Source organism: Copidosoma floridanum, unplaced genomic scaffold (assembly GCF_036245765.1).
Source record: "Copidosoma floridanum isolate Cflo_tuat_1 unplaced genomic scaffold, Cflo_Japanese_pri ptg000040l, whole genome shotgun sequence".
NCBI classification, from domain to species: Eukaryota; Metazoa; Arthropoda; class Insecta; order Hymenoptera; family Encyrtidae; genus Copidosoma; species Copidosoma floridanum.
The window spans coordinates 3,511,476-3,536,729 of record NW_028321917.1 but is presented as its reverse complement, the minus strand read 5'-3'; the positions used below and the strand labels follow the sequence as shown (position 1 = coordinate 3,536,729).

Below are 25,254 nucleotides of genomic sequence, written 5' to 3'. Positions count from 1 at the left end.
TGATGCATTGTGCATCCTTAGGCTTACCCATAATCTCATCAAATGCCCTAACCTGCTTGCACTAATGTCTGTCAGATACACTCAACATAATCTCAGAAATTCCCAATATATCACAGAACAGACCCACAATACTAACTTCCTTTTCCACTCCCTCATACCTCGCCTCAAACGTTTATTCAATACCGTTATCCAAAATCTGCCTGAAACTGATAGTATACATTTTTTCAAAAATAATCTCCATCAAATCCTACTGTCTAATCAATAGCTTGTTTCTCTCTACACCATCACTTTCCGGCCTTCTCAATTCTTTTTTTTTTCGCTGACTCTGATTTCATAACATTTTTCTCTAATTTATCTATTAATATTCCTAATATCCAGCCTGCTCACTCAACTAATGTTGCACTATTTAATATTTAATGCTTAACATTTAATACTTGATAATTAATATTTTAACACTGTTCAGTTTTGTACCTGAATATTTGCCGACAAACCTTTTCTAAATTCAAATTGCGTCACGTTCGTTATTCTTATATTAAAGTTGAAGTAATTTTCCGATCATACGCCTTTATCATCGCGTACATTTGCAATGCCCAAGAGACCGTTTTACCTTTACTCTTGTACCTTTATTTATCAATGTACTAGAATTTCTACTTTAACTTTTGTCTCTATAAATATTGCTCTGCGAGCATAGTATGTTAGTTAGCGTGCCGCGGCGGCAGAGAAAGCTTCTCTCCGCTTGCCTTCACTTGCGCACATTTTCATAATTTAAGCACTGTAAATATATTGTATAAATTTTTATTGCACATTTGCGTTACATTCATTTTCCGCCGTAAACCACTTCCACCTCTACACGACTGAACTGGATTGGGAGCAGCATAAAACCCCTTCCCTCGTGAACAAACACCTTACTTGATCTCAATATTATACACTACTTTCAATTACCAATTATGTGTACACATTGTACATTTATTTAACTTATTCGTTATATAGTATCCTTCATTATTTCAATTTAGTCATTTTTATTCTATAATTATGTTACTACACTATTTAATTTGTTATGTGCTATGCTCGGTAATACACTTTGTTAATTCATTGTAATTGATTTCAAGGCCCGTAAATTCTATAAATAAATAAATAAGTAAACAAATAAATACTGTGCCGTAACCTTATCCTAAGTCGTTTGATTTACATATATTATTGAGTAATGACAGACACCTAATCCTTTCATAACTTCCTACCTTGTCACGTTTATGCGGGATATTAGAAGGGCGGGAAATTATTGTCCAAAACTATGCTTTAAACAAAGCAGAGAGTTTTATACACATGTACAAGAGTTCACCGTGATCCCGCGACCTTATAATTAGTCAATATAGTGTCTCTCTTACCAGTAAAGAACCATATGTATACAAAAGGGAACGTCACAAAACTATCAGTTAGACTAAAATCTGAGCTAAGCTGAGTGCACGACTCCTTGGTAGCTCAAGTAGTAGAGAAACTTTCTAGAAAACAGGAGGTTGTGTGTTCGATCCACATCCGGAAAAGATTTTTTCACTTTTGAGAATAGTTTAAAATTTCTTCAAATTTATAATTTTCAATTTTTCATTAATTCAATTGGAAAATTATTTGTCAGCATAAAAGGACATAGATAGACTGAGAGTACTTGAAACAGCACCTCCATCTGTACATGAACCTACATTGGAACCGACATACAACCGATATTAGTGTGAAAAATCAATTTTCCCACGTAGTTTGCGGAAAAGGTGTGCGAAAAATACTTTCCGCAAAAAAAAGAATCAGTGCGGAAAACACCTACTTTCCGCACACTATTGCGAAAAAATACTTTAGATGTCCACGAATCATAAGTTTTCTCAATATCGGTGAGATTCACATCTGGTTCCAAACAATGTCCTCCCAGGCCTCAGCTCTTAGTCTAATGAATTTGATGGTACATATGTATCAAAAATTTTACTTTTGTTATACCAGTGATGAAGCCACACAAAACTTCCAACAAAAAATTGAGCTCTCTGATAATTGACCTTTAAAGGAGATGTTTTTAAAGAAAGAAACTCCATATCTCCCGTTTTCACGAGTCACCATATCCATGGTTACATCGAACACATGTATAAGATCTTAAATGCCTTGTTTTTGTTCTTCCTCGTTTAAATCATGATAATAAAAACTCAAACTCTATGTGACTACGCTACTTTTTTATTAAGGCGATGGGGTTGCAGGATACCATTGCATGTACAACCACAAACTTTTATAGATGATCGTCAGCGATAGTCGAGTGAGTGGAAACCATCTCGCACTTCTCCGTCAACCTGTCTACTTATAAGAAAGATGGTGAAGTGTCGATTTCTTTGGACAGCAGAGGTTTTTTAGTATAGAAATCTTTACTTCTTAATTAATGAACTGATACTTTTAATAAAAACTTACACTTACACGCAAACGCACCAAAAACCACAAGAATTGTCACACATGCATATAATAGTTGTTACAATTTTTCGATGATGTACAATTTTTCTTCTTTTTATTTTCCAGCAAAGATGAAACATCCCTGGCTGGTGGTGGTATGGATACTGTCATTTCTATATCCAGTGAGTATTAAGCTTTATGACGTGATATGAAAATTAGTAATGTTGTAATTTAACTCCAGATTTAACAGCAAAAAAAGTAGCATGGTTAATGACCTTATTTTCGAGAATATCGCCTTCAAACAATGTTTTTTCTAACTCACTGTATTAAGGAGCTAGGCGTTAGAACAGTTCATTTTTTATTCATGTTTTAATTTTTTATTTACGTGTAAAAACTTCTTGCAAAAGTTTTTCACGAATTTTACACTCCATTTTATCTATTTTTTGTTTCAAAAAGGTAAACAAAAATATAGCATGCCATAAGATCTGCTTATATAGTGATTTCTGACTTAATTATTGTATTTACCAAAAAATTATTTAAAAATTTAAAAAATGTTTAGATAATTAATCATGGTTCCTGACTCTCTAATAAACCATATTTATAAATAAATTCCATTTTATTAGTACTCAATTTATAAAAGGTATGGGCCTCTATCAGGGCGTCATTACTTTTTTTTCGGAGCCCTAGTCAGATTATGATTATATAACTAGTACCTTTTATATGAAAACAATAGTTTGTATGTATGAGTGTGTGCGTGTGTGAGAGAGTATCGTCATTTCACTTTGGATAAAAAAGACACATTTTTGAATTATATCAGATTGGTTGAAGTAAAATTATTTAAAAAAAATTTAATCAACACCAGAAAATAATAGAAATAATAAAGTTTATTGAAAATTTTATTTTTCTTACAAAATGGCAAAAGTTGTTTCACTGCCTTTATAAATGGTTGGAATAAATAAGAATAAGTTTATAATTGTACGATTAGTGTATGTGTGACATGAAAGAGATTTTATTTTATTAATCAATTAGAAAAAATATAAATTCACAATTCTTAGAGGAAATTTTTCGTTATAATTTTTAAAATTCTAAGAAAATAGTATGTTACCTACAAGTTTGTAAAGACTTCGATTTATGAACCGAGAGATTTATGGCACGAGCCGAACGCGAAGGCCGTGATGAGGTTCGTAAGGAAGCCTTTTTGCGAACGAATTGAGTACACTATTTTTCCGCCTGAAAACTCCGAACTAAGTGGTGAAGGTGCTATTTTTATGTTAGAAAGCGGAAAAAATTCTTACCTTATAAAGGTGAAATTCACAGTTATTGTACCATTAATATTTTTCAGCTCTGAACCATAGAGGTATTAAAATAGAGCACGTCAGGGTTATGATAGCCTATAAGTGGTAACGATATGCGGAGTGAGGGAAAAGGCTGTCCATGAGTCCCCATGTAGCCTAGTCCAATTAACGCATGCGTTATGACATCTTTCTACGTATGCACTTGTTAGACAAGGACACAGGGGATCTTGCTAGCAGCAATCTCTCTCTTAGCGCATATCGCAAGATTTGGCCGCTGGCATACTCCATTCTAATATCTCTATGCTCTAAACTAAAAGTTTGGTATGGATAACAACTCATACATTAGTATTGAAACAAAAAAATGTACTTTTGAAAACAGCAATAAAAAATAACCGTACCCGATGATTTCAGCTCACCGAATCTCAACACCTAGGATTCAGCCGCGGGCAAACGAGGCGGGAAGTATTTTTCTTGAATTTAGAAGATGGGTACTTTGGCTGTCAGGTGAATGCCTCCACTGATGTCCTGCAACTGCTTCAGCTTTCGAAGCTTTGTGACAACAATGTTGATTGCTTTCAAGGCAGTGATGAACTTCGGGACAGGCTTAAATGCACGAGTACGTTCACATGCAGTTTTTTTACTTTATTTGTATTATTTTTCAACAGTAAGAACCTTTTTAACTTTTTAAAAGACTGTGAAAGACCTTACAGTTATCTTAATGGTAGTTTTCGACTGATGAGTGCCAACGTCTCTGGGGTTATTTTGCGACGTAATGTAACCACGGAGCGATGGCACTTTTGTGGCGAATCCTACTTTCCCTACTGAAGGCACACTAGCCTTTCAAAAACGCCCGAGGTAGGAAAAGTATTATTTCTACCTTAGTCAGTCGTGAAACGTCTTGAAACTGTTTTTGAATTTCATAGCAGCTCGCTGCCTCGACTAACTTTTTTGAAAAACTAAGTACAACGATGAATACTAATTCAATCGGTGGGGCATTCCACATATATGTGGAATAACCCCCTATGGGTTATAACCCCCTATATATGGTTATAACCCCCTATTCCCCCCCCCCCCACAAAATAAGGTAAAAACCCGTCATTTTCACGCTTATTTTAACACATCGCAGTTTTTTCCAAAATCTTCCACAGCCCCTCCACAGACCTCCACGCATTTTTCGTGAACCCCCCACCGCCCCCCCCCACACTACTTTTGGGGAACCTGACAGGGATCATACAGTTTTTCTCGGTCCTTGATGTGTATACAGACGTGTATATGTCGTATATGGATTAATCAATTATTTTTAAACTGCTTTATTATTAAATTACTCAAAAACAAAGCTGTCCCATCGACATGATTTATCTCATCGTCAACAACAAATGTAAAGTTATGATTGATTTATAGGGGGTCGTTACGCAAAACGTTATTATAATTATATATTAAATTATGAAGTTCACTGTTACATTATATAGTTATTTAGATAGCCCTATCAAATAATAAAGACTTAAGTCTATTCCTATTCTGTTTTTAATTAATGCTGAAGTTTGTACAATAGATGAATACAATAAACATTCATGGGATGTATTATTAGGTAGTAAATTTTGTCCATATATATAAGAATATTCAAACGATGTTGTTATTATTAGATACGTTATAACTTATAGTCAAAAACTTATTTTTAAACTATATTTTTAATATCTAAAATGTTTTTTCTATCGATTCAAACCAAAATTTCATTTTTATTCTTGCATCTCAATAAAGCCACGTACAATTGACCATGAGAAAATAAAGATTTTTTCAAGAACAATTACACATTATCAAAACTTTGACCTTGAGACTTCTTTACAGTCATAGCAAATGCTACAACTAATGGGAATTGTTTTCTGTATAAAATAAAAGGTAATGATAAAGTATTTTTTGTGTTTAATGTAATTTTTGGAATAAAAACTTTATTACCAATTTTTCTTCTATAACTATTTTGCCTTCTATCTTATACTTCAACAATTTAGTAATTCGCAATCGTGTACCGTTACATAAGCCGTCTGATATACCAAAATTTCGAATGAATGCTACTATTGTACCTATTTTAAATTTAAGTTCATGAGGTGGCAATCCTTCAAGAATATTGTTTCACATTCCTACAGTAAAATTTATATGAATATTATCATCTGATTTATTAACACCTTTATAGGTTGCATTATCGATGCTATATACCGAATACAGCATGTCGATCTAATGGTATTTCCTTTATTATTTCCAGTTGAAAATGTAGGATGGAGTACATACGAATGACAGAAACTTTTAACAAGAGCAGAAAATCTTACGTTGCTTCAATATTACTTATACCGAACTTCTTATCGACCAAATAGTAAAACTTTTAGTTCCATACGGTATGCTGGGAAGATTAATACAACAATTTTTTCCCACGCATATATTATGATAGAAAGCAATAGAATAAACTTCTTTCACAATAACTAAAAAATTCTAAGAATTGAATGTTATCAAGGTTTAATAGATCACGTAATGCGTAGTGCCTCAAATAACTCTAAAAGTTTTGAAAATAATAAAGTTGGAAATATGCTCATTTTGCCTTCAACATACATCGATGGTACTACGTATATGCAGCAACATTATCAAGATGCAATGGCTATAATGCGAAAGTTTGGACAATCTGATTTTTTTATCACCGTAACATTTAACCCTAACTGAAAATAAATAAAGGAAATTTTAAAAAACTTTTCCAAAGGTACCACTCCGAATTATATACCGAATATAACTGTTAGATTATTTCATAAAAATTTAAAATTAATTGTAGACAATAGAACTAAACACAATATTTTTAGAAAAGTCATTACTTACTTTTACCATCGAATTTCAAAAAAGAGAATTACCTCATTTTTATATTATTGTAACATTGCATCTCAACAATAAATTATTTACTACTACAGACAGAGATAAATATATTTTAGCGGTACTTCCACTTGATTCACAAATACAAAAATCAGTTATTAAAAATATGCTTTATTGACCTCATGGTAAAGATAGTCCATATCTTACTAGTCATCAAAAAATTTATACAAAAGAGTTTCCAAAAAAATTCACTAATCATACTTTTTTTTACAAAAAATGAATACCTAAATTACAAAAGCAGTGACAAAAGATGTGATAATCACATGTCTAGAATCAAAAATAGTACTGAAAATTTTTTAGTTGATAATTCAATGGTATTACCATACAATCTATTTTTATCAACGAAATATAATTGCCACATTAATGTTGAGTATTGTTCATCTATTCAAAGTATAAAGTATATTTTAGATTACATTCATGAAGGAGTAGATAGGGCATTACGTAAAATAACGAAAACAGATACGAGTGATAAAAAAGACGATGTAGAAATTTTTGATGAAATATCAGAGTACGTAGATAGCCACTATTTTAGCCCCATGAAAGCAGCATGGCGATTGCAAGAGTTCCCTTTGTTTGGACGTAGTCGTTCTGTACTTAATTTACCAGTACGTATAGAAAATAAACAAAAAATAATTTTTCAAGAAAACAATTTTTAAAGCAATAGAAAACTCTGAAAAGGCATTAATGGCTTGGTTTAAATTGAATAAAATAGATGGTTTCGCAAAAAAATTAGATACGTGAGTATTCCAGAATATTACTGTTTCAATTCTACAGTAACAACTTGAGTTAGAAAAGAAAGAGTTAGACGTAGTTTAACAATAAGGCGACTAAATATAGTGTCACCTAAGGACTTTGAACATTTTTTTTTTAAATTAATTTTAAATTGGGTGAGTGGAGCTAAATCTTTTGAAAGTTTGAAAAGAGTTGATAGCATACATTACAATACGTTTAGATGTACTGCTATTGCTTAAGGTTAAGTTAAACACGACTCTAAAATATATAAAATATTTAAAGAAGCTTGTTAAGTTATGCTGCCATATTAACTGAGAAAACTTTTCGCATGGTTTTTAATATCTAAAGATGTTTGTGGTATGTCTATTTGGGAATCACTCTAAAAAATTTTTATTGAAGATTCAACAGACGATAAATAAAATAATGCTTTATTACATTTAAATGAAATCTTCGAATTCGAAAGAAATTCATGTAAAAATTATGGATTACCAGAACCAAATGAAACAGTAAAGTCTAAAAATATGGAGGACAATAAAACTGTTATTGATTTAGAAACAAATTTTAAAGATTTATTTGCTAACCTAAATAGTGATCAAAAAATAACATTTTATATAAATATTAACAGTGATACAAATATTCATTTTATTGATAGTCCAGGAGGTTCTGGATAAAACACTTCTATACAAAACATTAATTTTTTTTTTGTTCAAAAAAAAAAGGTTATATCCATGGCTTCGATAGGAAGTGCTTTAATTTTATTACCTAAAGAATGACAAGTCACAGAAAGTTTTGATTACCATTAGATGTCAATAACATTGAAACTTCTTTCTTAGAATATAAAGCTGATAGAAAAAATTATGAGAAGTAAATGTCATTATTTGGGAGGAAGCTTTCATAAGCCCTAAAAAGCTTTTGAAATAGGAGATAAAACTTTGATTTATGTGATAATGATATTTCATTTGGTAGAAAATTATTTATCTCAGGAGGTAATTTTAGACAAATACCTCTGGTGATAAAGCATGAGTGTGAAAGTTTTATAATTAGTGAAACTATAAGGTATTTATTTCTATGAAAACACTGTCAAATTATGAAATTAAAAAGTAACATGCGGTATAAGGATTTGAAATTTTTATTATTGTTAATAGACAGTGCAAACGGAACAATCAAGTCTTTTGAAATTCCACAGGGATGGAAAACTGATGATGTTTCTGAAAATCTTTATAGATATGGTATAAATAGCTGCTTATACAAAGTAATCCTAACAGTTGATAACGAACTTTCGTACATTTCAAGTAATACAATTTTTAGTTTCATTAAAGAAAAAGAACATACGTGTTGCAGTACAGGTTATGCAAAATATAAAGGTAGTGATCGCACTGATTAAAATATAAACATACATTTTTCTATAGAAACTGTATATAGTATACATGAAGGATTACAGCCACATGTTTCAAATTTTAAAGTAGATGCTATTGTTATGTTGATAAAAAACTCGAGTATATTTAATGGATTGTGCAATTGTACTAGATAACGTATAAAAAAATTATTTAACTATAATTTAGAAGCAGAAATAATAACTGGTGAAAAATCTGGTGTAATTCGTAAAAAACTATTATATACAGAAAAAAATTTCCAATAGTTCTAGTTTTTTTCATGACAATCAATAAACTACAAGGTAAAACTTTTGATAAATTAGTATTTTACTACAAAAGGCCTTTGTTTTCTCATGGTCAACTATACGTATTGGTATCAAGATGTGAAAGTTCTGAGAATACATTTATACAAAATGATTCAGAGAACAAAACAAACATTGAAAATATTGTATGGCAAGAAATTTTTGATCACTAACAATTTTATTATTTGTTTGTCAAAGTTTACTCCTTATAATTTTTTTTTCTCTTAGAAATTGAGTTTTTTAAATGTATAGAATACATCTTGGAAATTAAAATTTTAATAAGTGAAAGCATAAAAAAAAGCTTATATATTAATGTACTATATTTTTAAATTCTTACATTAAAAAAATAGACATGCTCACATTACAAACTTCTAACAATGACAAAAAACGTCGTATATTTTTAATCACTAATTTCATAATTATAAAAATTTTATACTTTTATGTTTTGTGCCAAATATCATTTCACTGGTATGTTTTAATAATAGTAAATGTTGATAAATAAATATTTCAATTCATACGAAGGGTCAGATATGTAAATTTTTCTTTAACAAAAAAGCGTTTCTGATAAAATTTTTATCTTTGAATACTTTAACTCCAAATATAAGTTGTATTTATCATATAATAAAATATTTTGATACCAAACCATATGTTGTATGTATAATTTAGGTATACTGGAATATAAGAAACATCGTTAAGAAAAGTGAGCAAACTGAGTAATAATTGATTATTGATCTAACAAGCCCATCATTTTGTAGGTGTTAAATCTAAATCATATATTGTTATTAAATTTTCAAGTTTTAAATATTCTTGGGGGTTGGAACGCGAAGTGTGTAGGGGGGGAGCCCCACTAATATATATATAAGCCCTACTAATATAAACAAACTGGCTAACACTTGATTATTTATTTAACAACTCTATTATTTTGTATTTAATAAATTTAAATCAAAAGTAGTTATTAAATTTTCAAAAGTAATTATTAAATTCCCCTTGCATACAATTTTTTAAAACTTGAAAATTTAATAACTACATTTGATTTAAATTTAATATCTACAAAATGATGGACTTGTTAGATAAATAATCAAGTGTTATTCTGTTTACTTTTCTTAATAATGTTTCTAATGTTCCAATATACTTAAAATATTCATACAGAGGGGGGGGGGTGAGGGCGTCTGAAGAGAAATAGGATATTTTTTATTGGGTTGAAAAAAGGGAGAAATATGGGGATTTTCACCTTATTTTGAGGGGGGGAGGGCTCGAAAAACATTTGAAAATTTTGAGAGGGGAGAGGGGGTGGGGGTTGGACTCTATTTCTGCCCTTACAACTATATAATATAAGATGTATATATATGTTTATCAAGAGGTGACTCATGTGAGAGGTGACAATCACATGTATGTAATGGTTATTATGAGGACAAAAGTGGAATTATATGGATGTCAGCATAATTCTATTATGTTATTAATAGATATGTTAGAAGCACGTGAAGTCCGCATAAGTCACTATTTATAAACATATATATACATATCTCCCTACATTGTAGAGTTGTTTTTAGGTCCATGCCTACTATAGTCGTCTCGCTTTGCCCTTTGCCACCCTGTGCCACCCTATCAGCCCATCCCATAAACTATTGAATAGAAAAATGACTCAATAAAGTTCTTAAACTTTTTTTATTAAACTGCTGATGGAATGAGTGAAATCATTTAGTGTTAAAAAAAACCACTTTCCATGAGAATTGAACCAGATATCTGCACACAAGCCGAGTACCCTATACTCTCTATACATACCAAAATAGCGTGGGCTTGCAACATGATTTGGGGCTTAATGCATTGTCAGCCATATATTACTGACTAATTATAATAATAAGTGAAATAAAAACTATGAGAATGTTAATTAGTATAATAGTTCTAGTAAAATATAGAGTAGAACTCAGAAGCAAAGAATAATACCAACATCCATGTTAACGAAGTAAAAACAACACCAAATTTGGTAACATACCCTTTGTTTTTGTTTTTTTTTCAATAAATACCTACTTGCATATTTTGAAGCATTGGGAAGTCCTTAAAGGATTTTATAGCTCAATTAATATTACAATTAGAATTACATTTTTAAATGACATTGGGTTGAGATAATATGGGTGAGAACTTGACTTAAAACTAATCCTTAATCCCAAGTCGGTGTCGTGGATGAAATTCCCGTAAAGGCCATCAGAAAAAATCTGAGTGCTGCATCGGGACTGAAACCTACGACCCTTCGAGCTATGTTGTTTCAATGACTAGCATGGTAACCAACTGAGCCAATGATGAGCTCAACCTTTGTTCGGTAGTATCGAAGCAGAGCGAACTGAGCTGGCCTGTAAAGTGATGCAAGTATGACGTTGGAGACCGTAAATATAGTCTTCACTGGCTTTGTTTCATTAATTCTTACTCAAATTTAGGACTGTAAATTTTAATTTCTTTAAAAAAAAAACTGTGCAGCTTACATTCACAATAGTTATCGTTATCACTATATTCGACTCAAAGTGGTTGAAAAACTCAATTATGTATAATCAATGGTCAGCTCATCGTGTAAAGTCACTGTCCCTTATAAAAAGGTCGGTACATCAAGTTACATGGTTTGTTGGAAAAAAGATACTTCCATTTAATTTGATAATAGCTGGGGTGTGCTTGAGACAATCGCTGCGCTCTGTAAATAGTACTCACTGAGATGGATGACTGAGTCGTCAGAGGGGAATTTTTTAACGGCCCACTCGAAAGACTTGCTTACTGTAAGGTCAGGGCAAACAGTTGAAAACAAAAAGATCTCTGGTATAGCGAAAGTCAAAAAGGGTCCTAGAAATAAAAATATCATTTCCATTACCATTATTTTTTACAGTCTTTGATTCAGGACTAACGTGATTTGTTAACTTTAGGATGTTGATTACAATTATCAGAGTGAATGTTCAGAGACGTGAGAAGAGCTTTAATATACAGCAATACTGGCAATTACTTTCGTCAAACGGATATACCTATATATACGCGTTTATGAACACTCGACCCCTTCTTTTTTATTTTATTAAAATAAAAACTTATGGATCTATTTAAAAATTTAATTAGATTATCTCATGGTAATCTATCATGCAAAAAAATTGAAAAATTTCTACGGATCATTTCCTTACAAAGGCAACTTTATGTGATTCTTCCAGAAAGGTACATATTCGATTGAGATTTTTTAAATTTAAACGTATAAAAAACTGTACAGTTAAGCGATCTGCAATTTTTGTGGATATTTTTTATGCTACAACGAACATAAGTTAGATATTTTGATAATATCATTAAAAACCTACTATAATAGGTTACTATGACATTGACATTATATCAAATTTTCAAAGAGATCCACAAGTTACTTTTACAATAAAATAATAAAAAAGGGGCAGAACTGTATGCACGGCAACGCTGTAGGAGGCGCGAAATTCAAAAACATATGAAATGAAAAGAATCAAATAAGCTTTATTTTTTAATCTTATAACATAAATATATCGGTTAAAAATCACATAAGCAAAGAACATTAATATCACATGTTAAAAATTATTAATAACAATTATAAAAGTGAAATATCACAATTTATATTTTTAACATATTTACATTGCTATACCGTATTGAACGATATCTAGTAAAGTGTCTAAAAATTCTATAATATTCTCTGCTATACTATCTTTTGTTATAAAAGGATTTTTGCCGCTCATAAAAAATAGTTTTAAATTTACTTTTTCTTGAATACACTTGTCAATGATATCATTAAAATCAATGCCTTGACGACTCAAGGTTTTAATGAGTTGTTTGGACATGACAGATGAGATGGGCTCATAAGTCGGTGATAATTTTTTTTCGTTAGTACACATGTTTATTTCTTGAAATACTTCTCTAACAGAAAATTGTCTATTGGAGATATTGTTCCATAAAATGCATTTCGTTGTTAATTTTTCCAAAGTTTCAATATCAAATATATAGAATTATGTGCATTTTCAACTGAAAGATTTAACAAATCTTGAGCAAGACTTTCCAATTTGTAACTTTTTCTCTTTGGGAATTTTTCTCTAAATAAGGGAAGAGTATTCACAAAACCAGAAATAATATTTTCAAAATTACTGAGCATTGAAAAACTATCAATAAATGTAATAAACCGGGTTGAATCAAAATTACAATTATGAGCAAGCAAAATAACTTTTTTTTCAAATCGTTTAAAATACTCCAATTTTGCAACAGCGATTCCCTTGGGAGAAGTTGGAACTTGTTTTCCATGTAAAAAAAGTTGCCGGCCAGTACTTGTTAAACCATTTACCGCACTAGCTTATCCGCACTATCTTATCAATATTTTTACATGGGGTCAGATACACTGAAAGTGCAGTTTTTTCACTTTTCATGGCAATTTGAAGCATATCTTTAGTAAGAGAAAAGCCTCCGGTTTCAAGATCGAAAAAAATATATGCTTCTCTATCAGTGTTGTTAATAATAGGATAAGTTATTTTCAATGTCTTTTATTATGTCATTTTCATTGGAAGAAATTTCCATTAGTGTCATATTTGATAAATAATTATCTACAGAATTTTTTTCTCTTTGATTTCTCACCTGTTCTTTTTTATCTTGTTGTATCGTCTTAATAGTTTAATTTGGGGATTACTCTCTCTTGCCAACCTTTTTATCAATTTTTTCTCAGCGCTACGATAAAATTAAACGAGATTTCATCATAACAAAACATAACTTTTTCGAGAACTCTTAACGGAAATTCGCTACCAATATTTTTGTGCGCGACAGCGCATGCATATTTACAATCAGCCGACTCAGACGTACTATAAGAATGTGATTTAGGGCAATAACTAGCCATAACGTTGTTAAGACTTTCGTTCGCTTGAGATGAACCAGCAAGGACGAATTTGTTGGCATTATCAGCTAAATTAGAAAACAGGTTCTTCACGTGTTCAAAAAGTATGGGATTTTTCATGTGTCTACTGTTATCGTAATTCTCTTTATCTGAATGGCATTAACAAAAACTCCCACAGTTATCATGCATATCAAAAACGTGATAAGGTAAATTTCTTAAATCAGACTCAGGTGTTGGCTTATTATTATTTTTTTTTTTTTTTAACTATAACGGCAAAAGTATCCTTCAAGTAAGCTATTGTATCGTGAGACAATTCTTGGTCAACATCAATACTCTCATTTTCTCTTAATTTATACAAAGCATTGCCTACCCCCTTTTTTGAATGATTAAGATCAGACTATTTTATAATGGAATAGTCTGTAGCTTCTTCAATAGCATGCATACAAGAACTATCGTTATCCCCAATAAATACACCTATTTGAGCGTTGCATTTTTTCAAAATTTGGCTTCTTGCTACAAGTTGCACTGTGCCGTCGGCTTCCATCGACTTTGCTGTACCAAAATGATTAAGTCTACAGTCATGTTCTACTTGCATTTTTTTTCTTTTTGTTGTACTCACATATGCGGTACAATGTATTCTTGGTACAAAAATCTAATACTTTACCAGTGTTGTATCCTATTAGACTAAAAAAACCATTCAGGCTATCATACATAAAACCTATAGATCTCTGACTCCAACCAATATCGTAACTTGCAAAAAGTCGAGTAATTTTCTTATCAGGTTCATTGTCAGCTGTAATAGTCGTGATTAAAAAATTATCTTGGAGATTGGATGGGCTATGAAAGACAAGAGATGGTAAAATAACATTAGTCTACACAATACTTCTCAAAAAAATCAAGTATTATTTGTTACTTATACATTTTATAACAGTTCATGTAAATGCAGTAAAATGTAAATGAAGTATGGTTAAAGAATACATGTATATATAAAATTCCACAAAAAAATTGGGTCTACAGTAAATATGTACGTACAATTGCAAAAAAAGTTTGAAAAATTTTCATATACAGATGTATTCTGTATATATTAAAACTCTTCATCACTCAAAAGACAACAAAACTTACAGACACAGTTTTAACTCATTAATGTTTTTTTCTCTTAACTCCTTTTCTTCAACTACTGCTGCAATGCAAGAGTCTTTAGCAACCTGCTCAATTACTGGTCCGACTAGTCGTTCATGTACCTTAAATATATTGTTACTTACACCAGGAAGGCCAAGTAAATTAAAAAATTTTTTTATTTTTATCGATCCAAACCCTGAATGCAGTGCTCCTATAAAATATTAACATTTGAGACAATCACTTTAGGAATAAATCTGATAAAAAAAAGTTACTTACCAAATGCAACTTTGGTGTTTATTTATAACAATTTTCCTTTGGATGAAGAATAACGATACTTTTGACTAGAATCAACGTTAGTTAAACACTGATAATTTGAATATTTAACTTTCAAAATGGAACCTAAACCATGTATTGTTTCTCCAGTGATGCTACTCAGAGCTAATTCATTTTTACATTGATGACAAAACACATGTTGAGCCATATAATTTAGATATACAGCTCTTTCACCAGTAATTGGAATATCTACTTTGGCATCATTTTCATCCTTCTTTTTAGTTAACTTGATTTTATTTAATGTTTTTCCTTTGAAATAGTTTTCAATCGTTGATTATTTAGAAATTGTTCCTCTAAATCGAATAATTTCTTTACCATCTTTTTCTGATATTCTGAGATTACTTTTTTTCTTCGGTTTTGTCATCCTCGTTTTCTATAAAGAAATACAATACCGGGTAAACAATAGTTTTCAATTTAATTGAGAGTTAAAACACATATGACATTTGTACTATTATAGTACATATATTATGAACAATATACTTACTTACCTTGTCACGATAATTGTAAACAACACCTTTTACACCATACACTTTTCAATGCACGGACTGCACGGCATATACGTATACACATCTTACTAATATATAAAGCAAAGTTGCTAAAACCGTTGTAATCGCTAATCGCGAAAACTACTGAACCGATTTTGCTGAAATTTTGCACACTGATTTATGATACTTCCTAGATGGTTTTAGTATAGTTTTTATCTTAAAAAAATTTAATAACAATAGCAATAAATGAGCTCGAAGTTTTGCAAAAATATGCCAGCTTTTCTTTTTACTTCAGTAAAATCCGCTAGGTGGCGTCGACATAAAATCGAGGCTACCTGCAACAGAATTAAATAAGTGTGGTTATAATACGCCGGAGCGTCTCGATACTGATGCAGTTGTACTTCGGCAGTTCAACGAGCTGCATAGAGAATGCTGATGATAGTCTTGCAGCTGGGTATCCCGGTTACGGACGACACTCTTCTGTAAGGGGAAAGGGATCTACGTTTCCATTCACCCTGAATCTCGACGAGTGCGATAAAAAACAGACATTCCAACCGATGACGTCTCCGGCATAATACCAGGAGACATATCTAGCCAGTGCACAATCTGCGCCAACTCTTCAGAGTTGTGTGGCAGTCCCACCATCCTGCTTGGTGCAGTCAGAGAATTTTTAGCTACAAATGTAAGCCAGGGAAAACAGCTCTGAGGGGCACAGGCAGCCACAACAGCTACCTTCTTAGTAGTCGCGTCCTCAATGCGCTTACCCACATGTTCCTGTCTAACGATGAGCGGTTGGTTAGTAGGGGAACGACCTGAAGACTAGATATCCTTGAATATCAGTGTACCTCCCTCCATCACAGTCTCTATACACAGAGACTCCCAGGGTAAGAATCAAGCTACCCGTAGCCAGCTCTTACTCATCAGGAATAATAATAAAGAATAGCCTGGAAGTTTCACCACTGGCGCTTTTTAGGGCCATTATAAGTATATTTACGTTCCCTATAGGAAACACTTAATTATCAATTTGATTGGTTCTTTTTAGGGGCCACCTAAGTGTAAACTACCTTGCCAACAAATACATTTTCACTACCATTTCCGAAAGCGATTCGTCTACTAAAAGACTATATTAACTAAAGACGGGCACTATTAAACCAAATCAGCCATTCACTAGCAGACGTCACCTGCGGAGTTGTTCTTCGCAAGGCTAGAAAATCTGGTGACCGACGACCCTGTATAACCCTCTCGACTCTAAGCATTCAACCAGGAATCACTGATCCTCTTCAAGGTCTGCGTTGGGCAAACCTATAACAGCTATGAAGGAAAAAACACTTGAGCCAACGGGACAGCTTCCACTGGACTAGTATCACTAACCAATCTCCCGATCCAAGATCACCAAAACAACTGAATCTACAAATAAAAAAGGTGCTTTGGACACCAACGTCTTCGACGTTATACCGGGAGACGTTGGGAAAGAGCACTACAACTAGCCCCAAAGCTTCGGACTTTGTAATTTTTCTCCCGATCAGTCTGGATTTTCAACAGCAGGCTAGAGAAGATCACCTTAAGGTATCCAGGCAGTCACAATTGCTGTTAACTGCAGTCAAGAAAGAGTTAACTTAAGAAGCTTACCAGTCTTTTTTAGGGCCATCGGACGTCGAATTACCTTGCCAACAAATATATTAGAACTTAACAAAGTTGACAGAAAACAGCTTTTAGGGGTCACAAAAATTTTAAGCATGCAAAAAGGCGCAAGAGGTGAATTGGAAGAAAAACTTCAAATGTATCTAATAAATATAATTTTACTTAGGCGTCAAGAAACTTACGCAGAAAATTTATCGAAATTGGAACAGCAGCGTCAAAATCGACAAATAAAGAATCCATTACGTGAGAGATCAGCTTTTCATTGTACCCTCACAGCAATCTCTGAAATCTTTAAAGATCCTACTTCAGATTTTTAAATAAGTAGAAAATGTATTTGTGTTTTCGTGGCAATAAAAATGTAGGGTTTAAGGTCCAGGACTTTGTTGCTCTGGTAATAAAGTTGTGAGATATGAGAAAAAAAATTTTTTGGGAGTTTAAAATCTTAACAGCTTTAAAAAATAGCCCTTTTCGTGAATTACAAGGGAGAAACTGCATGTAAATTAACGGCTTTTTATGGCCACCGATTATTTTATGGCATAAACAACGCACGGTACTTTTCAGCATAATTATTTTTTTGAATTCTTACACCTTATTATTTGACTAAATAAACTTTATGGATTCCGAAAAAATATGTTTTTAATAAGAAGATTTTTGTTCTGAGTTGCGTCAGGAATATGTGTAAAATTTCTAACTGAAAACGTTTCACATTACATGTCAACACACTACGGTGTTTTATTTAGTAAGTGTCGGGCGAAGCCGAGACGGTGGGCTGCTAGTATATATATAGAAGTGACAGATGACAGAAACAAACAACGTTGCCACGTGCTAGCACTCCCCTTACCTTTCTATGAGGTCCTCCTGCTAACTGCGATGAACGTCCTTAATCACATGATGTAAGAATATATATAAGATGTGGCGTTCCGAGGTCTCATTTTTGTGCTGTTCTGCGCCTTCCAACACGACTCCATATTTGAGGGAGATGTGACTATCACAGTGCCGAAGAGCCTGTACAATGAAACGAAGTGGCTAAAATTGAAACTAAGATCTATTCCCCACATCCACCTTGAAGTCAGACACACACACATATATATATAGATAGATATAGACATACGGATGAATATACATGTACGTCAATTAATGAATGATTACCTATTTAGTTAGTTTTTCCGTGTGAATATTCACGAATTTTACGTTTGGTCACTGAAACAACTGGAATGAAAATATTGAAATAAAAAACACTTACTGTTTCACGAGTTTCTTGATGTTCATATGCTTTATATTTTAAAAGCTTTTGAAATTCGCAGACAGACATGGCGACGCGATGGAAGCGTTCCTGATTGGTCAATCAAAATATATGCGCAAAGCCACACCTTATATTCTTACATCATGCTCAATCGCTAGCTATTTTCACTCTATTATTTGAAAGTACAAGCCCAAAATGCTCAAGACATTCGAATTCAACTGTTCTGCGCAATAGTCAGTCAGCTCACGGCCGCTGTTGAGAACGCTCTTCTCACAGCGAGCATTAATAATTAATTTTTTTTGTTAGTAAATTCGTACATAGTTTTAAGCAACGTTATAATTTATTTTCCTTACACCTCCGCCGAAAGTTCGTTCCATCTGACCCGATTTTGAGCTAGAAAAAGCCTCATATCAGTCCTGCCATATGTGCGCAGAATGAAGTGCGCAGATATATATAGTTATATATTCAGCACCGAGAAGCAGCAGTAGTTATACACTACATATATATATATACGGCTAACGGAGTTATAACCTTTATAGTTTATACAACACAGAAAATCATTGGATATTTATTTACATAAATTGTTGGATATATATATATACATATATATATATATATATATATATATATATATTTGCACAATTTACATGTATATATAAATTTATTAATTTCATATGAACAGAGTACACAACACAAAATTAAAACTACCAAATTAATGTTTTTTGATCAGTTACTTTCACTTTAATGATTTATTTAGTATATAAATGTAGTATATACATGTCATATTACAAAAATAAACTATGAAATCTTTTATTTAATCGAATTATGCTTATCAAAATTATAATAGTAATTGATAATAACCTGATTTATTTTGCACTTACGGATATAAACATTAGGATTTTTAAAATGATCTTTATAGGATTCATGATTCAAATTTAAACGGATTTCTCTTCCTCTCGTTTTGCCAGCACGACCAACCTGCACAAATCCTCGGCCCAATCTGATTCTATATAATATACTACAGTCTCGGCGAGCGTATATATATAGATATACCTATACACATGTTCACTCATCTACGTGCATTTAAGTGGTATTGTTCGAGCGACCGATCGATCAACAATAATGCATAATGCACTAAATCTTTGACTGGATCTTTAAACCATCATTTTTAACAAAACTAAAACCGTGGTGACGAACTTTCGGCGGAGGTGTAAGGAAAAAAAGTATACGTACCACGGCCAAAAAGTGGGGCTACATCTGACCGCGCATTACCGGCCTCGCATTCGGTTCGGCCGATAATATAGCGCGGTCAGTAATAGCCCCACTTTCTGGCCTAGGTACGTAATATACTATAACCTGCTGATCTCGATTCGTACTCACGACAATTACCATCTCAGCATTACTTTCCAGCGCAAACAATACTTTGAATTAGCTTTTATGAAAAAAAGGGGTGAATATTATGACGACTGTATCAACCTAAAATTTTAGCTATATGTGTAAATGTATTATAAAGGGTATCTTATTTTAACATATCACCTTTAATATTTTTCCGAAAAGCCTCCAATCTCAAGCTGACCATAGGAAAAGTTATTAGGCTGGAAAGGGGCCACCTGACTGTGCAGTGCGGTACCTGGTTTGGGCCCCAGTTTGGTCCCTATGGTTATTAACTATTTTTTAATGGGAACTTTTAATTTTCATTGTAGTATCTGATTCTACTCAAAATTTTAACAAAAAGATTTGTTTGGTAATTTTTTCATAAAATGTATAGTTTTCAAAACAAAAAGAAGTAAAGTTTTTTTTTATAACCAAAAGAATTTAGTGGATTTTATATTTTAAAACTACGCATCTTATGAAAAAACTGCAGGAGACTTTTTTTTATCAAAATTTGATGTTGAATCCGGTTTTTAAATAAAAATTAGACATTTTTAATTGAGAAAAAGTTGTAAACTGTAAGGCTCAACCCTTTCGATCACAGGCCTTCCTGATAAAGTATGAACGGTAATACGATAAAATGGCAGACCCTTAATACAGTATTTATCTTTTTTAAATTTGTAATATTTTTTAAAATATAATTTTGATTAATGGCACTACAAATTTTTTCCCATTCGTATCTGTCATTTTAAAAGCCATAAACTTAAGAAGAAGTAAAAAATTTTTAATGACCAACAAAAAAGTGCCAAAACCGACACTACGCTACTATAATATTTTATGCTGTTAGCGTGGTGTCAGTCATTTAATATTATAGTAAATTTTAGTATTAGTATACGTATGTGGCTTAGGACGCAATCAGTTCTTTTTTTTAATTATCAGCTTATATTTAATGCTATACCATAATAATGATATTATATGATACATTAATTTGAGTAATATACCTATAAGTTTGGTATAACAGTTATATAGCATAATTTGTTAAGTTTATTAATTTAACTTCATAATAAGAGAATATTTGGCAGATCTTATGGAATTATTATATGTAATATATCTTTTTTTTATAATAACCATAGCACCGTCAATATAAGTGTATAACAAAGTTAGTAATAAAAATTCATAGTAATAAATAACGATTTGTAAAAGAGTATAGCGTTGTAGCTACAAAAAATACATTTTTTTATGACCTAAATAAATTTCATACGTGTAGCCAAACGTTGGTGTTTGCGTATTCCTTTAAAGGTAAATAAAAGATTCTACGCGTAACTTTTAGATATGTCTGATATAACAATGATACACGCTGATCAGTATTGTAGTCCTTTTTATACAGATGGTCATAAGGGGAAAAATGTAAGGTCTTTATCTAAAAATTTTAAGAGAAAACTTCCTTTTCTTCCACCAACAGCAAAGATTTGCAATGATTGTCGTAAACATGCTCGTACCGATTATCAGAGCTCAGTTTTTCGTGAGACCATTAATGATAAAAATAAATGCAACGCTGACGTCTTTGATCCCACACGAAATTTTAACGATGATTATGTAATTCCTTCAGATTAATCCATGACACGATCTGATAGAGAAATTGAATTAGAAGCAATGCTTTTTGGAATATAAGAGACATTTTTAAGCTTACCGATAAAAGATCCGCAAAGAATCAGTATTCTTACGATACCTTCTCCATCATGGTCAGCGAAAAAAATTGCAACAGAGTTCGGGTGCAGCTGGGCCTTCCCACAAAAATCCAAGGATTTACGGGAATAAGAGGGTGTGTTGTGTACATATAATTATTCAGCAGAAACAAAAATTCCTAAAGAAACGATCATTCAAAGTACAAAGTTTTACACCAATGACTAAAATAGTAAGATAATACCTGGCAAGCGAGATGTGACAGTAAAAACTGATGAAAGTCGTAAATTACTTCAAAGAAGACTTTTGTAAGAAAATTTAAGAGGATTTTATGGACTGTATGAAGAAAGTTTTCCTCAGCGATCAATCAATTTCATTTGTTTGCTCAACTCCGACCTAAGCGTTGTGCTTTAGTAGGTTTAAGTGGCACACATTCTGTATGCGTTTGTACCATCCATAAAAATTGTAAGCTCCTTTTGAATTCAATACATATTCAAGAGTAAAAAAATGATTTCAGCACTAAAATTCATGACCATAAAAACTGCTTGAAGCTGATGACTTGGGAAATTCCTACCGAAAAGTTTAATCTAAGCGAGTGTGGTAAATGCCCCTCGGTGGATCAGTTGAATGAATTTGACAGTTGAAATCAGTTTGACATTGCTGACGAGAGTTTTACCAACTGAGGAATTTTTAGAAGAATTAAAGAAAAGCTACTGCTCTTAAGACCACACAGAGTCATCGCAAAAGAACAGTCTAAGTTTTTCGAATACAAAAAAAAAAAATACTTCAAACGATAGAAATATGCTTGTCCTGTTAGATTTTGCTGAAAATTATTAAAACTTTGTACAGGAAGCTTCACAAGGATTTCATTTGAACACTACTCAATATATAGCTTTCCTTGTAGTTAACTATTATGAGAAAAATTCTGTTAAAACATCAAAGTTCCATATTTTTGTCAGACAGTATCTGACATGATAGAGCAGCAGTATACACAATACAACAAATGCTTATCACACTTTAAAAATGTGTTCGCGCAAAAAGGGTCATCTACTTTAGTGACGGAGCAAAGCAACACTTTAAGGGTGCAGTAGTTCGATTGCGCGAAATAGACTCCACGTAATAAAACAAGCCAGTCAGAGCTAGTGATCCCTTGAGGATCACTAATCAAATATATTGCGCGCCTTTCTGTTCTGCTCAGCCAAAGCTCGTCCTGTTCAAATGGACAGGAAAGACCGATGCGCAACTTATTTAAGCCCGTAAGTGCAAGTGAGAGGTTGGATGTACTTTTAACTCACTTTCAATCACGGGCTTAACCGGGTTGCGCATCGGTTTTTTCTGCCCATGTGAATGGGGCGAGCTTTGTCTGAGCAGAATGGAAAGACACGCTATAGCTCTGATTGGCTCGTTTTATTGCGCGGAGTCTATTTAGCAGCTCTATTACGTGCCGTGGGACTGCACTCCAAGAACAAATAAACAAATGATCAATTTGGTGTATCACAAAAGAGAATTTGGAATACCAGCTGAGTAGTACTGCCATGCTATAGCTCATGGTAAAGAAGCTTTAGAAGGTTGTAACGGCGCCGCCGTTTGGGGTTCGCGGGAGTTTTGGTAGAAAAGAGAAGGGACGCGATGGAGTGGAAAGAGAGCGATGAGTTAGAGAGACCAGCTGAGGATTGCGAGCGAGCGGGACGTGCGAAGAGAGTTGGGAAGCGGTGAAAGGCGCGAAGAGGTTAGGGGCCTGGATGAACGTGTCACCAGGAGCCCGAACAGTGAGGATACGCGTTGCCGATATTGGGTATTGAGTCCCCGGGTCAGCGCTACCAATCGAATCCGAAAGGATACTTGGCTGGTGGGGACGCCCACCAGTTCTCACATCTTCAGGATGCGCATTTCGACCCTGAATTCACACTCTGTAGCCGTTGGGAAATAAAAGAAGTCCGCTCCTTATTAATTGTGTAAGGTTTATGTATTAGCTCGCGAGGTCTGCCCGCTGCGTAGGACGCGGAAGTTGTACACCTATTATAGTTATAAATTTACGGGCAACAGCGGTGTCCTCACCGAGGCTTATTATAACGTACTCTATTATTAATTACAGACACATACACACACACACGACTTCTTATTGTTCAATTAATACTTTAGATTCAATATACTTTTCTTTTATTCATAATGTTGAGAATCTTTCTTTATTAATGCATGTTTATGTGTGTGTCGTCAATTTTAACAGTTCCGCGATCCCAATCCTATACCTGTAATTGAATATCTAGCTACTCCACGTATCCAAGACTTACGTGGCCTTGAGTTATAAGCCAGCGAAGCATCCGACGCCTGGGCTTGACTACAGTGACATTAGGTAAGGTCTACAGGTCGTTTGACCTGTACAAAATACGAGGAGTGATGTCGAGGGTTTCCAGGCCTGATAAGCCCGGCTGAAATCACATAAGGTAGGACATAAGGACATGTTCTGTTCCCTGCGTCATTTTCCCTCTGGCACCCCGTAACAAGGTATTGGTGCACTGTTTAAGAGAGACGCTGCTTGCTAAAGCCTTCTACTCAAAACAATCTGATGCCATTCTATCACCGGAAAAAATTCTTCCTTGGGGGATCAAAATCATTTCAAGACTATAGAAGTATTATTGTACAGTAAAAAATAGCATGAAAACATGACATGTAAGCTCAAAAACAGATTTAATAAGGCCTCCATCATACTTGTGGTAATATAATAGGTTGTGGTCTTGTCCTGTAATAAGAACTATAGCTAAACAAATTTTATTCTGTCTTCAAGAAGCGTTTTGGAGCACAAAAATTGATTAATTTCTCTACTCCTCCTAACAATTGTGACTAAGCAGATTTACCGAATTAAGGTAGTACTGTTGTATGAATGAAGAAGTATTGTGAACATTAATTAACATTTTTCTGTAGAGCTACCTAATCGATTAAAATATTTTACATACATATACCAAAGCATTATTTTGATCATTAGCCACGTTTTCATCGAAAACTTGTAGGTCAATCTAAATTTCGACGATTTCTTATAAGAGATAATACGAAAACTTAAAATTTTTTTTCATCATTTCTCGTCTGCAAGGAACCCCAAGGTCTTGAAACTTTACAGTGAGTATTTGTGTACTTAAATTAACCTGAGGTAATATTTTCATAAAAATCTTGTAAATCAATCTATTGGCTGGGTACAAGTAAAGTGCTGCCCTCACCTGGGTCCACAAGCCCACTTAAATTCTTACGAAGGAAAAATTAGTTCGATGACTGCCACTGGCAAACTTAGGCCCTCATTTCCATAAAATTGCGTGTTAAGGACGTTCATTACACGTAGTGTATTATGTATAATTTTTCTGAAATTTTAACAAGATATTCGTAATGATGTTAGAAAGTCATGTGTAAAATTTGAGATCGTTTTATTATGTGTTACGAGTTGAGTGCGAGAGGTGCCGTTACTGGAAGTGGAATCCCTCGACTAGCTCGAGATTACAGTATAATATATT

At 33.0% G+C, this 25,254-nt stretch overlaps 1 protein-coding gene across 1 annotated transcript in view; it reads left to right on the top strand.

Annotated features, from left to right (window-relative positions):
- Positions 1 to 25,254, top strand: part of dpy (fibrillin-like protein dumpy) — a 294,688-nt gene that overhangs the window by 100,662 nt on the left and 168,772 nt on the right. Inside the window, 2 exon segments of the mRNA XM_089597931.1 lie at positions 2,542 to 2,597; positions 4,122 to 4,326. Of these exon segments, the coding sequence (XP_089454057.1) occupies positions 2,542 to 2,597; positions 4,122 to 4,326 (261 nt within the window).